Source organism: Cydia pomonella, unplaced genomic scaffold (assembly GCF_033807575.1).
Source record: "Cydia pomonella isolate Wapato2018A unplaced genomic scaffold, ilCydPomo1 PGA_scaffold_29, whole genome shotgun sequence".
Taxonomy (NCBI): Eukaryota; Metazoa; Arthropoda; class Insecta; order Lepidoptera; family Tortricidae; genus Cydia; species Cydia pomonella.
This window is the reverse complement of record NW_026907864.1, coordinates 116191-129707: the sequence shown is the minus strand read 5'-3', so window position 1 is coordinate 129707 and position 13517 is coordinate 116191. Positions and strand designations below refer to the sequence as shown.

Here is a 13517-nt window from a genome sequence, read left to right as displayed (position 1 = left end):
TCAACAATTATAAAATACAATTAATTGAAAATATTAATGCAAAATAAAGTATTATTGTTTAAAGAAAAAAGTAAGTAAACTATTATTATTACTTAGAGATGTATGAAGTCTCTAAATGTTGAATTACAAAAAAAAAAAAAACAGATACAAAAAGAAATCTAAAATTACTTAGAGGTGTAAATATCTCTAAATGTCAGAACTAAATGATTTTTATCAAATTATCCTTAGAGATGTAAAGAGTCTCTAAGAGTCAAAAATTCAGTATAATTAAAACATTCATCAGGATAAAAGAAACATACGAGAACCGAATGAGGTGTCTCTCTAAGACTAATTTGATAAAAGTCATTTAGTTCTGACATTTAGAGATATTTACACCTCTGGATAATTTCAGTTTTTTTTTGTATCCCTTTTTTTTATTATTATTATTTTAGTAATTTTTTTGTAATTGTATTTTATACTTAATTGTTGATGTGCTTGTTTTTGTTTGTATGTAAATTCCATGTTGACGTGTAAAAGTGCCCTTGTGGCCTATTTGCTGAATAAATGTTGAAGTTGAAGCAGACCAGTCTCCACATGGCTTTATTCCAGGTACGGCATCCCTCGCGACGAAAGCGCAAATTTCCGTCGCGCAGTAGAAACACTGTGCCCCGCCTACTGTCAGAACAAGTCCATCTGGCTGGCCTCCGAGATCACCATGGTGCCACCCAACATCCTCAGCGAGCATGGAGTGAAGCTGTCAAGGCTGCTGCAGCGGCCCGGGGAATATGTCCTGGTGTTCCCCGAAGCCCATTCCTGCTCAATAACTACTGGGTTCGGGATATCGGAGAGTGTATACTTTGCATCAAACGCTTGGCTGACGGATGTGTTTAAACTGTTTCAAGTGAGTTTTTTTTGTTGCTATTTAAAGGGAATGACATAATAAAAAAAAATAGGGAGTTATCTTTTTCTTTTTCACAATCCATAACTCCCATGGGAACAATATAGCCCTTTGTCCTTCGGTACACCTGCATGAAATAATAATACATTGTGCAACGAGGGGGGTAAGTGAAATTTTGGATACGAGGGTGGTAATTCCCGACAGCCGGAGGCTGGAGCCACCCGAGTTTGCAATATTCTTACCCCCGGAGTTACACACAATGTTTCTCATCACACTTGCGAAGAAAAAACTAAATTATAAGCCAAATAATTCTTAAATACGGTGATATATCAAACATTCGTCCGCCATTTTGTAATTTCTTGGCAGGTGAGGCATCGAAGGCACAGACATAGTCGGCATTCAGCCACGATTGAAAATTATATAAACATATTTTAAACGGCTGTTAAATTAATCAAATTAAATAATTTTAAACATAAACAAAAAAAGTTAAATTATAAACGTTAGTATTTTAAGAGTAAAACTCATTTATGCTACTCGGTTTGTATGAATAAGTGACATAATTAAAAAAGAAGCTTTAACTCCCTAGGGAGCTATAGCTTTTTCTTGACAATCCATAACTCCCGCGGGAACAAAATAGGCCTTTGTCCTTCAGCACACCTGCATGAAATAAGATCTTTTTCGAGCAAGTGTGACGAAAATAACGTGTTATGGCAACAGGAGCTGCGCAACAGCTGCGAGCCGACCATGTTCTCCCTGGAGCAGCTCCTCCTGAACGGCAGCGCCGACTCCTCGGCCCCTCACCAGGTGTGCTCCGTGCTGGCCACGCTGCTCAGCGCCGAGCTGGAGCACCGCCGCGCCCTCGACCACAAGGGGCTCAAGGTAACGCGCCCGTGTTGCACAGAATACGTCCCTGCCCTGTCTGAGAAAACTAAGTGTATATAGATTCAATCCGCACGGCGGGACCCGCTTGTGGGAGGCCGATGGGATGAAATCACTGTCACAGTCACTGATGGGTTCGAAGGACCAAAAGATGTACGGGTCGTACATCTGAGCTGATATGATTCTTGATGGTTGATTGTGGTCTTGATGGAAACACTGATTTTGGTATATGCATTTATTGATAACCAAGGTATATGAGTACTAGCTAGGAGCACGTATAAACGTAAACTAATTCATAAATCGATGTATGGCGTAATCGCAAATACAGCAATTATTATAAAGTCATTATATTTAATTTAAACGCTGACGCGAGAAATGTGCGATGCTTGCATTGTACACAGGCCGTCCCCACATTATGGGACATCGAGGGAAACCTTAGATATAAGACATAGGACATTTTGATAAAAGGAAACTTTATTTTTAACCGACTTCAAAAAAGGAGGATTAAGAGATGATTGAATTAATTATTGATTCTTTATTCCGACATTTTATTTGCAGGTGCAAGAACGTCCCCCATCGTCGGCGCCGCTCAACACGTCGTACTTCCGCGCGTGGAACACTCGCGACCAAGACGAGTGCGAGTACTGCCGCTCCACCCTGTTCCTGTCCAAGGTTAGACATCACTAAACGTAGCTCGCAGTATCAACCCCCGCCGCCGCCGGTCACGTAGTCCGCGCGTGGAACACTCGCGACCAAGACGAGTGCGAGTACTGCCGCTCCACCCTGTTCCTGTCCAAGGTTAGACATCACTAAACGTAGCTCGCAGTATCACACCCCGCCACCGCCGGTCACGTAGTCCGCGCGTGGAACACTCGCGACCAAGACGAGTGCGAGTTCTACCGCTACACGCTGTTCCTGTCCAAGGTTAGAAATCACTAAACGTAGTTCGCAGTATCAACCCCCGCCGCCGCCGGTCACGTAGTCCGCGCGTGGAACACTCGCGACCAAGTCGAGTGCGAGTTCTACCGCTACACGCAGTTCCTGTCCAAGGTTAGACATCACTAAACGTAGCTCGCAGTATCAACCCCCGCCGCCGCCGGTCACGTAGTCCGCGCGTGGAACACTCGCGACCAAGTCGAGTGCGAGTTCTGCCGCTCCACCCTGTTCCTGTCCAAGGTTAGACATCACTAAACGTAGCTCTCAGTATCACACCCCGCCACCGCCGGTCACGTAGTCCGCGCGTGGAACACTCGCGACCAAGTCGAGTGCGAGTTCTACCGCTACACGCAGTTCCTGTCCAAGGTTAGACATCACTAAACGTAGCTCTCAGTATCACACCCCGCCACCGCCGGTCACGTAGTCCGCGCGTGGAACACTCGCTACCAAGACGAGTGCGAGTACTGCCGCTCCACCCTGTTCCTGTCCAAGGTTAGACATCACTAAACGTAGCTCTCAGTATCACACCCCGCCACCGCCGGTCACGTATTCCGCGGCCTTATAGCCATGCACTTATAATCATTTTCTCAAGTTCCGCGCGTACAGGACAACACTCGTCTTGTTAACACATTACGTAACTATGTCGAAAGTTTAAAGGGCCATATTTACTGTAAAACGTTGTACGATACATGTGAGAATTTCCTATTTTTCGCCCTTGTATCGTAATGTACAGTCGCCATCAGATATATCGGAGCGGTCGAGGTGCTCAAAAATATCTGAACACGCACTTTTAACGCCTTGATAATAGACGTGTGTTCAGATATTTGGCTGTTATTTGGGTTAGTAAATATTTCATAGAAAGTTTATAATATGCGTGTAGATAAAATAGTGTACGTAACTGTACATAATTAGGCATTAAAACACTCGTGTGATCTTTTTAAGAAACTCACTTCGTTCGTTTCTTAAACCCACACTCGCGTATTTTAATGCCTTTTATTATGTAGCAGTTACCATAACTACGATTACAACCCTTTAACTTTTCGACATAGTTACATAATGTGTTAATTTACGCACTAGTGCGGAAAAGTAGCAGCATGTGTACTGTAATAGTACATTGTGCAACGAGGGGGGAAAGTGAAATTTTGGACACGAGGGTGATAATCTAAGACTCGAGTTTGCAATATTCTTACCCCCGGAGCTACTTTATAGCACTAGTGCGAAAATTACCATATTACGCTAGGGAGTTATAGCTTTTTCTTCACAATCCATCATTCTGAAATCCTGCGTCGTTCTGGCCTCTATGGTATGGAGGCTCTACTAATGCAGCGACAGCTAGGGTGGTGTGGACATGTCCTCCGTATGGATGACCGCCGGTTGCCCAAAACCGTATTCTACTCTGAATTGGTGGAAGGCAAACGCAAGCACGGCGGTCAGCATCTGCGTTACAAGGACGTGCTCAAACGACACCTGAATGCTTGCAACATCAACCCTGAGCGCTGGGAGGAGCTTGCTGCAGACAGAGCATCTTGGCGGTCCACCATTTTTAACCACATCAAATCGTTTGAGGAAAACCGCCTCAATGCCTTAGATACCAAACGCCAACAACGTAAAGAGAGACCGAAGCCCTCTTACACGTATACATACAACGCGTCTGGCCAACTCTATTGTAACACCTGTAAAAGAGTCTTTAAGACCAAGTTCGGCCTGGCCAGCCACATTAGGGCCCATAATCGGCGTAATCCGTAATTGCTGAGGTCGCCGTCATCGAAATCGATGAGGAGGACTATATATGAAATAAGATCTTTTTCGAGCAAGTGTGATGAAAATAACTATTATTGTATAGGTGACCGGGCTCACGGGCCGCAAGTCCGCCGTGTGCCCCGAGCACGCGCTCCGCCTGCTGGAGACCAGGAAGCACAAGAACGTGGATCTGCACACGCTCGAGTTCCTCTCGTCGTTCACCACGCCCGCGCTCGAGGAGATGCTGGAGCGGCTCGACGCGCGCACCGCCGGCGACCAGAGCGCCCACGCGGACCCCGAGTAGAGGTCAGTCATATTCACATTTATTTTACGAGGGGGGTGGGGTTAGGGTCGGCAACGCGCATGTAACTCCTCTGGAGTTGCAGGTGTACATAGGCCACGGAGACTGCTTACCATCAGGCAGGCCGTATGCTTGTTTGCCACCGACGTAGTATAAAAAAAAAGCATACATTGTCATTTTTTTTTTTAATATTATAGGACATTACTACACAAATTCCGAAAAACTCATTGGTACGAGCCAGGATTTGAACCCGCGACCTCCGGATTGAAAGTCGGACGTCATATCCACTCGGCCACCACCGCTTCCTTATGTACGAAATATCATTTTTAAATAGTATTTATAAATATTTATATATTATATATATCGTTGTCTAAGTACCTTCAACACAAGCCTTATTGAGCTTACTGTGGGACTTAGTTAATTTGCTTTTCGGTGAAGGAAATCATCTTGAGGAAACCTGCATACATCTGCGAAGAAATTCAAAGGTGTATGTGAAGTCCCCAATCCGCATTGGGCTAGCGTGGGGACTATAGCCCGAGCCCTCTCGCGTATGAGAGGAGGCCTGTGCCCAGCAGTGGGACGTATATAGGCTGAATTATTATTATTTTATTAACATAAAACAATAAATTGTGCCTAATAATAACACAGGTAAGGAGTAAATAATAAAAATCTGTAGAAATAAGAAATAAAATATCAATATTAATTCATGTCAAAAATTTATTGGTTTTTTAAAGCTATTCAGTCAGAAGTCCAGTTACGGAAAAGTAGACCTTCTGGATTAAGAAAGATTTCAATTTTGAGACAAATCCGAGATAGCTAGGTGTGTTTTTTATACATGTTATGTAACCCTCTTCAATTCTCAGTCTAAAGTGAAGTCATTAGTAATAGGCTGAATCAACTTTTTTTGTTTTGTTATTCTGTCCCGTTGTCCAAGGGACAACAGTGGCACAGTTTGTTTGAAGAGACGTTGTATGCCGTTCTATTAACATGCTTAGTAGGGGGCCCATTATGGACATTGGTTATAACGACCACAAAAACGCAAGTTTAATACATTTAAGTACCATAGAATCAGTATTTCAATGAACTTTTGTCCCCTGGACAACTAATCGTAACCATGGCAACGAGTGACGCTAAAAAGTTGATTCTCCCAATAGTACATTGTGCAACGAGGGGGGTAAGTGAAATTTTGTACGAACTAATTCGATAATATCGAGCCTTTTCTAAAAACCCCAAATTAGGTTGCGTTGTTTTATCACAGAGTTCCTATGTCCACCTCTTGTCTCCATCATCAGATCAGCTCGATGGTACCATAATATTGCATTGTCACCCGAGTTGCATATGTATGCAAAATTTCAGCTCAATCGGAAACCGGGAAGTTGGTCAAATTTAACTTGCAAGATTTGTTTACAGACAACGGTCAGGTGAAAGTAAATAAAAGCTTGTTAAAATTATGTCTATTTAAAAAAATTGCGATATTTTCTTTTAGACGAAACCAGTGCATCCACTCAAAATGCCTCAGGAGCACACTGCAGCCGTCGACAGGAACGGCCGGAGCCCCTTCACTGATGTTTCCAGGCCGAATAGGGCTTACGATTCCGGGATCCCGCGCATTTAGTCCCACTTGTTGTGGGATTCCGATCCCGCGGGATTCGGGATGTAGTTTGTATCGTCAGCCTCCCATCTTACAAGCCGGGAGATAACGTTGCCATTTTTTTAAACTGCGCACCGCATAAGGTACCTACGCCAAAGGGTACTTAAACTGGCCTACTTCCAATATGGTTTGCTATTGTGAAATCAGTCAAACAAGTTCGTTAATAGAAAAAAGCGCGGATTTCAAATTGTCTATGGGACGATAACATTTCGCGCATACATTTTTTAAATATGCCACTTTTTTTCTACTGACTGAAATTGCTTGACAGACCATAAGTGTGAATTTTGCGTCCGTATTCGCTAGTGTCATAGACAAAACTACAAGTTCACGTAAAATATAAGCAAAATAAAAACGGGCCTTATTTGGAGCAGGTACCTTATTTTTGATGATTTTAACAAACGTGCGTTTTGAATATTTAGAAAATAATACTTTTTGTTTAAATGAAATTAATGTAGTTTTCATTTATAATGGTAATTTGTAAAAGAGGGGTCCTCTATTAATAACATCACACGAGGGGGAGGGAGGGGTACAAAAATGTGACAGGGGGGGGGGACATACCTTATTTTTGATGATTTTAACAAACGTGCGTTTGAAGAATATTTAGAAAATAATACTTTTTGTTTAAATTAAATTAATTTAGTTTTCATTTATAATGTTATTTTTTAAAATAGGGGTCCTCCATTAATAACATCACACGAGGGGGAGGGAGGGGTACAAAAATGTGACATGGGGGGGGGACATACCTTATTTTTGATGATTTTTGATTTTAACAAACGTGCGTTTGAAGAATATTTAGAAAATAATACTTTTTGTTTAAATTAATTTAATTTAGTTTTCATTTATAATGTTATTTTTTAAAATAGGGGTCCTCCATTAATAACATCACACGAGGGGGAGGGAGGGGTACAAAAAATGTGACATGTGACATGGGGGGAGTGAACAGCTTTGTGACGTCACTTAACTTCACATATAAACAAAAATTGTACAGCTAAATAACTAGTTTTTGCAACGATATATAGTTTTATTGCGTGACATTTTATTCCTCATCGGTTTCGTGTCATAAAATTTCTAAATTGATATTAATAAAAATATTTTTTTATTAAAATAATACTTCATTCTAATTGCTTATTTCAGTTATTTCGTTAAAGAGATTGACAAATATGTGACGACACACCAGGGGGGAGGGTTGCCTAATGTGACCAGGTGTAACAAGGAGGCAAAAATTCATGCGATGTAATAAACTGATGACCCCAGACGTGTAAGAAAAAAAAAACAAAAATAATGATACAAATTGTATGGCATCGTACTTGTGGGCCAGCTTCGTATATGGCGGGGTTTAACACTAACCCCCTTATTCATAAACGTGTACTAAAGTTACGATGCCGCTGATCATCGTTCGTCCCTTTCCGACGTATTGGTATGATGGAAAGGGACAAACGATGATCAGCGGCATCGTAACTTTAGTACACGTTGATGAATAAGGGGGTTCATGAATAAAAGGAGTTCATAAAATGAACCGGGGGCTTTACGTCCAAAGCTTTAAAAGGGATAGTAATAGTGCAATTTGCCGCCAGGGGCAGCACTAGCACATACCGTAAACCATAGAGTAACATACACTACCATCACAAAGTTTAATACCAAACACGGAATATGCATATTTGCATTTTTCATTTAATTTTTTTTTTTACGAAAATTCTACTTTGCAGTAGGTACCTACAATCCGAAAAATAAAGCGTTAAACGATTTATTAATCAGAATTTATTAAAAAAGACATAAGGTAGAAGTACTAGTGCTCGACACTGCACTAGTCACCGACATGGGCACTTTATTTCATGGAAATATAGGTTAAATTTGAACAACGAAGATTTTTCTGTATTCGATCTTAATCCTTGTCACTTTGACATAAAGTGCCCAAGTCGAGTACTAGTGCAGCGTCGAGCACTAGTACTTCTACCTTATATATATATAATAATAAAAAAAAATCATAGTTCCTCATCGAAAAATCCTCGACGCTTTTCCACTACAGAGTAATCATTTATGATACTAATAAGCTCCAAGGGTAAGGGTGAGGTTAAGGGTTTGTCCAATGGCTAAGGTCACCCTGTATACTATGCATTAAACAGTTTATAGACAAGTTTTCGCAGATCATTCGTTACAAATAAATATGACATTGATGTATTACGGCGGTTGATTTACAGTTTGTGCTAGTGGCGCCTACGCAGAATTTTGCGTAACCTATTCCGCGAAATCTACTTTTTTTCAATGTTGTAAATGTGTAACATTAAGTTAATTTAAGTTTAGTAATGTAAAACGTAAGATAGCGAAAAACATGAACCATAGCGTAACAAGGGTCGTCAGTACTGAACTATCTACAGTGGACTGTACATAGTTTAGTACGTGGATAATACTGAAAGTTTCTGGAATGAGCCATTTAGAGGTCACGCAATGAAAATCTTGAAAATATAACTTGTTTGGAAATTGTATATTTTTAGATACAATTTGTTCGGTGATGATTTGTATTTTTGGAATGCTGTTTGAAAATTATATGTCAGGGATTTTATAAATATTAAAAAAAAAGATTTCAGGAGCTTTCAGTATGACCTAAGTACAAGTGATTACAATCACGTCTAAAAATATCGATATGTGTAAAGTGCCAATAATAGTATAGACGAACTTGTTGGCCATATATTAAGGTAGTGTATACATATATTTGGCACTTTGTCCGTATCGTCATTTTGAGACGTGACTGTACAGATATTAACACATTCAGTGCTAGCGCAAGCCGATAAGGTAGTAATATCTTTAGGTATTTAAATAAAAGTAAACAAAATCTACCCTCAAATGGCTCCTCAAGCCAGTAGAGGGTAGATGAAAACATTACATGATCAAATAATGTAGGTTAAAGTCAGATCGTTCAGTGACAGATCCAGGCGGTTTTGGTTAACCAATAAATGTTATAACTACCCGAAAATGTATAAATGATTTGTTTAATTTTATTTAAATACCTAAAGATACAGAGTTATAGGGAAAAACGCCTGCGAACAGAGAACCCGCCTAGCGCGTCGTTGGAAGTGAATGTGTTAAAAACGATTACATAATAATATTAATTATGAATAACCCACCATTAATATACCTCGTTTTTTTGCATTAGAAAAAGGATAAACAATCTTGACGTGCCTTTTTAATAAAAAAACGTTTAAAAAAATAGTCTTCTTGGTGTGCCATCATCTCACGTCGGCGCCCATCTCTCGGAATTTACTTATATATAGGTACTTATGAAACCAAATTAATGTAAATGATAATAAAATATATATAAGTAAATGTTTCGACGACCGGTCTGGCCTAGTGGGTAGTGACCCCCTGCCTACGAAGCTGATGGTCCCGGGTTCAAATCCTGGTAAGGGCATTTATTCGTGTGATGAGCATGGATATTTGTTCCTGAGTCATGGGTGTTTTCTATGTATTTAAGTATTTATAAATATTTATATATTATATATATCGTTGTCTAAGTACCCTCAACACAAGCCTTATTGAGCTTACTGTGGGACTTAGTCAATTTGTGTAATAATGTCCTATAATATTTATTTATTTATTATTTATTTATTTACATAATGGATATATACCGAGGTGTTACTATAATTAGGTTAAATCTAAAATAGGCCCTTGAGGCATTGTGCAATCAAGGTAATAAATATCGATACGGACAAAGTAACAAAAATATGTACACACTACCTTAATGTATTGGCATTAAGGTCGCGTATTGAATGTAGTTTTAAGTTGCCGCTGTTGCCCATAAAGTCGTGCATACATATTTTTGGCACTTTGTCCGTATCGATATTTAACACATTCACTGCAGGGGACCCACCTGGTGGGCGCTCGTGAACTTTGTTCAGATGCCGGACAACCCGCTGGGCGGGTTGTTTTGTACGCAGCTATAGACCACCGGTTTCTGGGGTAGTGCGCCGTTTTTTGTCTGGCAGTGAATGTGTTGACTTTACCAAGGATGCTGGCGGCGTTTCCATCTGCATATAAATTGTTACATACTTCATGTAAATTATTTTTCAAGTTTTTTTTTATAAACACGTCAGGATTGTTTACTTTCAATGCTAAAAGACGGGGTCTAGTCACGTCTGAACGCCACGATTGAAGTGCCAAAAATATGTATACACGACTTTATGGTCCATATATTAGGGTAGTTTATACATATTTATGGCACTTTGTCCGTATCGATATTTTCATTAGTGACCGTACCTATAGTATATGTAATTATGTTTAAGAATGTTGTTTCAGTTGCAGCTGTTGCAATGTTCAACTGTAGGTTAAGTTATTTCTCTAAAGATGGTCAAAGACTGAATTAAAAAAAAAGTAGATTTAATATAACGTTCGTCCATTTGATAGTCGTAAATGTATCGTAGAATTAATAACGTTTGTGTTAGTAGTCGTGAGTACATAATTAAGGAAGTACATTATATTGATTACTAGAATTCATCCCAAATGATAATCAAAGGGAGGAAGTCCAATTAGGGCCTGTTTCACAATGTCCAATAAAATCCTGAATAAGCTACTTGCCACTTACGAATCTGACGAATAAAGTCAATTTTGGCGTTTCACAATAAAGATATGATAAAGAAAGAACATTGTGAAACATGCCCTTAGACTAGAAAATCACAGAATCAGAGATTGAAGTTGTACAGCAAACCGATTATAAAACAACTTTACATCATATCTTACTTAACTTTACTTATTCAGTTCAAGGAAAAATAAACCGTATTCCATTGGAACAGTGTTTCATTTGTTTTGTTTCGTTCAATTTTCAAATAAAATAAAATCATCTGTGTTCCCTGCACTATATTATAGGACATTATTACACAAATTGACTAAGTCCCACAGTAAGCTCAATAAAGCTTGTGTTGAGGGTACTTAGACCACGATATATATAATATATAAATATTTATAAATACTTAAATACATAGAAAACACCCATGACTCAGGAACAAATATCCATGCTCATCACACGAATAAATGCCCTTACCAGGATTTGAACCCGGGACCATCGGCTTCGTAGGCAGGGTCACTACCCACTAGGCCAAACTGGTCGTCTAAATCGTCGTCTGAATGGCTGGGCCAAGCGAGCGAATGTAAACTTTACTTCAATCAATAAATTTTTCGTGTTATGGCTCCATCAAGGTGTTGATGGTTCTACCAATGTCGAGGTTGGATAAGACACGGCTAGTATATGAATTACGGAAGGTGGAGATAAGGAACGAAATCTCCATGTACCAAAAAGTGTCATCAAAAAAACTTTAAATAGGTGGCGCTACAATACCTAGAGTACTTGAACAAAAAAATCAAATCATAGCGCAATTCACTGTCAATAACGCCTAGGTTCTTAGCTACTCTAGCGCTACTCTGGAGAGATTTAGAACTATTATTTATAGCTGACAGCTGGACACTTTTGCAACAGTTCTACCATAAGAGATGTCACTCCTCTTAATTCCACACTCCATAATATGAATCTTATCATATTACGGTCATAGACAGTGTTCGGTGGAGTATTAAACTTTCAAGTGTGAAGGTTACTTTGACAGCGTCCGCCATAACACCTATACATAGGTGTCCTTGGCGCTGTGGGCACGACTAGTGACGACGATTGTAGGTGTTCTTGGCGATCAAAAAAAAGCCCGGTAACGATTTTAAAGCAAAATGTTTATGGTTCCGATTCAGACCACAAGATGGCAGACCCTCCAACGCGCACGGTCCCTATGCTGTATGTATAAGTTACTCTATGGTTTACGATAGGGGCTAGTGCTGCACTCTGGCGGCAGAACATGGCAGTAATACTCCCTATAGATAGATAGGGACAAAAACAAATATTGTTTATCACAAAATATTTAATTCTAAAATACTCTGATACAAGTCGGACATCTATACAACCGTAAACATAAGTATATCGCAGGCTGGTACAGTCGGCAACAAATATATTTTGACGTGTTGATATTGTCAGACCAAGCTAAGATGACAGCGAATTTGATAGCCCAGACGGTGCAAGTTATAATTTCATAGAAGTTTGACGTTTAAAATAACACTTGCACCTTGTGCTATCAAAATCACTGCCAAGTGCCAACTTAGCTTGGTCTGACTATTGATCCCTTGAAAAAATACATTATTGAATTTAGTTTATTTTATTAGTCATCAAAACATGTCGGTAGCTAAAATGAAGTATGATTGTTTCTAAGTTTGAATTCAAATAATATAAGTATACCTACACATCAATCGCCAACTGTAATCCGTGAAATTATTTACAAATACATTTATTCGTACACAGTATATATTAAATAATTACAGTAATAAATTATTACACACCATCAGATCATCTTACGTCATGTCTGCCCGTTCATGGCACATTTTCATACAAATTGTTTTTTCATATACCTATATTCAAAATAAGCACGTGACTTGTACTACTCACGAGTCGATTTAATTAATATTACTTTGTACCACACGTGGAAGTGTAAAAGGATATAATAAAATAAGAAAAAAATATATAGCGTAATTAATAGAAACGGTAAGCATTGTAACTTTGCCCATCTTTATCTTAATACAGTAAGGCTAAGATGGTCGGCTCTTTATCATTTGTCACCATACCTGTCCCGTTCTAACAAGTACGTAAGTGCGAAAGTGACGGGCATAGTGACAAGTGATAAAAATGGAACCATGATGCCGCCGCTGATAAAAAGTATCGTATTTCTGTATAATTCAACTTTGGTGAAAATTGAACTTTAAAGAAAAAGGTGCGTTGTTCATGGAATGGAATGTACCTAAAATTATTTTATTATTAAATTCGACAAAGCTGATGTTGAATTTATCACCGGAAATATATCAAAATACTAAAACTAAAAGTATATTGACAATAGGGTAGAATCGAATCAAGCAAACTCTGTAATGGCATAGTGTGGCAATGTCAACATTTATGTCAAATTTCTATGAAAGTATGACGTTTATAATGACGCCCTCACTTTGTTCAGTTAGCTTAGACGGAGTCTAGTTTTGTACCTGGGCAAAGTTAACAAAATATGATAATTACAAATACAGGTAGCTTATTAAAGAGCGAAACACGATGATTAACTTCAATC

General features: G+C 39.2%; 1 protein-coding gene across 2 annotated transcripts; it reads left to right on the top strand.

Moving 5' to 3' along the window:
• The first annotated feature begins 3 nt into the window (after positions 1 to 3).
• On the top strand, positions 4 to 11165 carry LOC133533955 (protein Jumonji-like). Of its 2 annotated transcripts, XR_009801948.1 has the most exons (4): positions 4 to 880; positions 1595 to 1756; positions 2315 to 4738; positions 6220 to 11165. XR_009801948.1 is itself a non-coding variant. In XM_061873046.1 (3 exons), the coding sequence occupies exons 1-3, from the start codon at positions 695 to 697 to the stop codon at positions 2441 to 2443; spliced, it is 477 nt and encodes a 158-aa protein (XP_061729030.1). In that variant the 5' UTR covers positions 4 to 694; the 3' UTR covers positions 2444 to 11165. The 2 variants fall into 2 exon arrangements, 1 of the variants encoding a protein (XP_061729030.1); XM_061873046.1 differs by having other exon boundaries at positions 2315 to 11165.
• Positions 11166 to 13517: the final 2352 nt, after the last annotated feature.

Bases quoted from the DNA above. Each gene is read 5' to 3' on its own strand.
- LOC133533955 (XM_061873046.1), top strand. From the start codon at position 695: ATGGTGCCACCCAACATCCTCAGCGAGCATGGAGTGAAGCTGTCAAGG. The intron at 881-1,594 runs GTGAGTTTTTTT...TTATGGCAACAG, and splicing joins ATGTGTTTAAACTGTTTCAA to GAGCTGCGCAACAGCTGCGA. The intron at 1,757-2,314 runs GTAACGCGCCCG...TTTTATTTGCAG, and splicing joins TCGACCACAAGGGGCTCAAG to GTGCAAGAACGTCCCCCATC.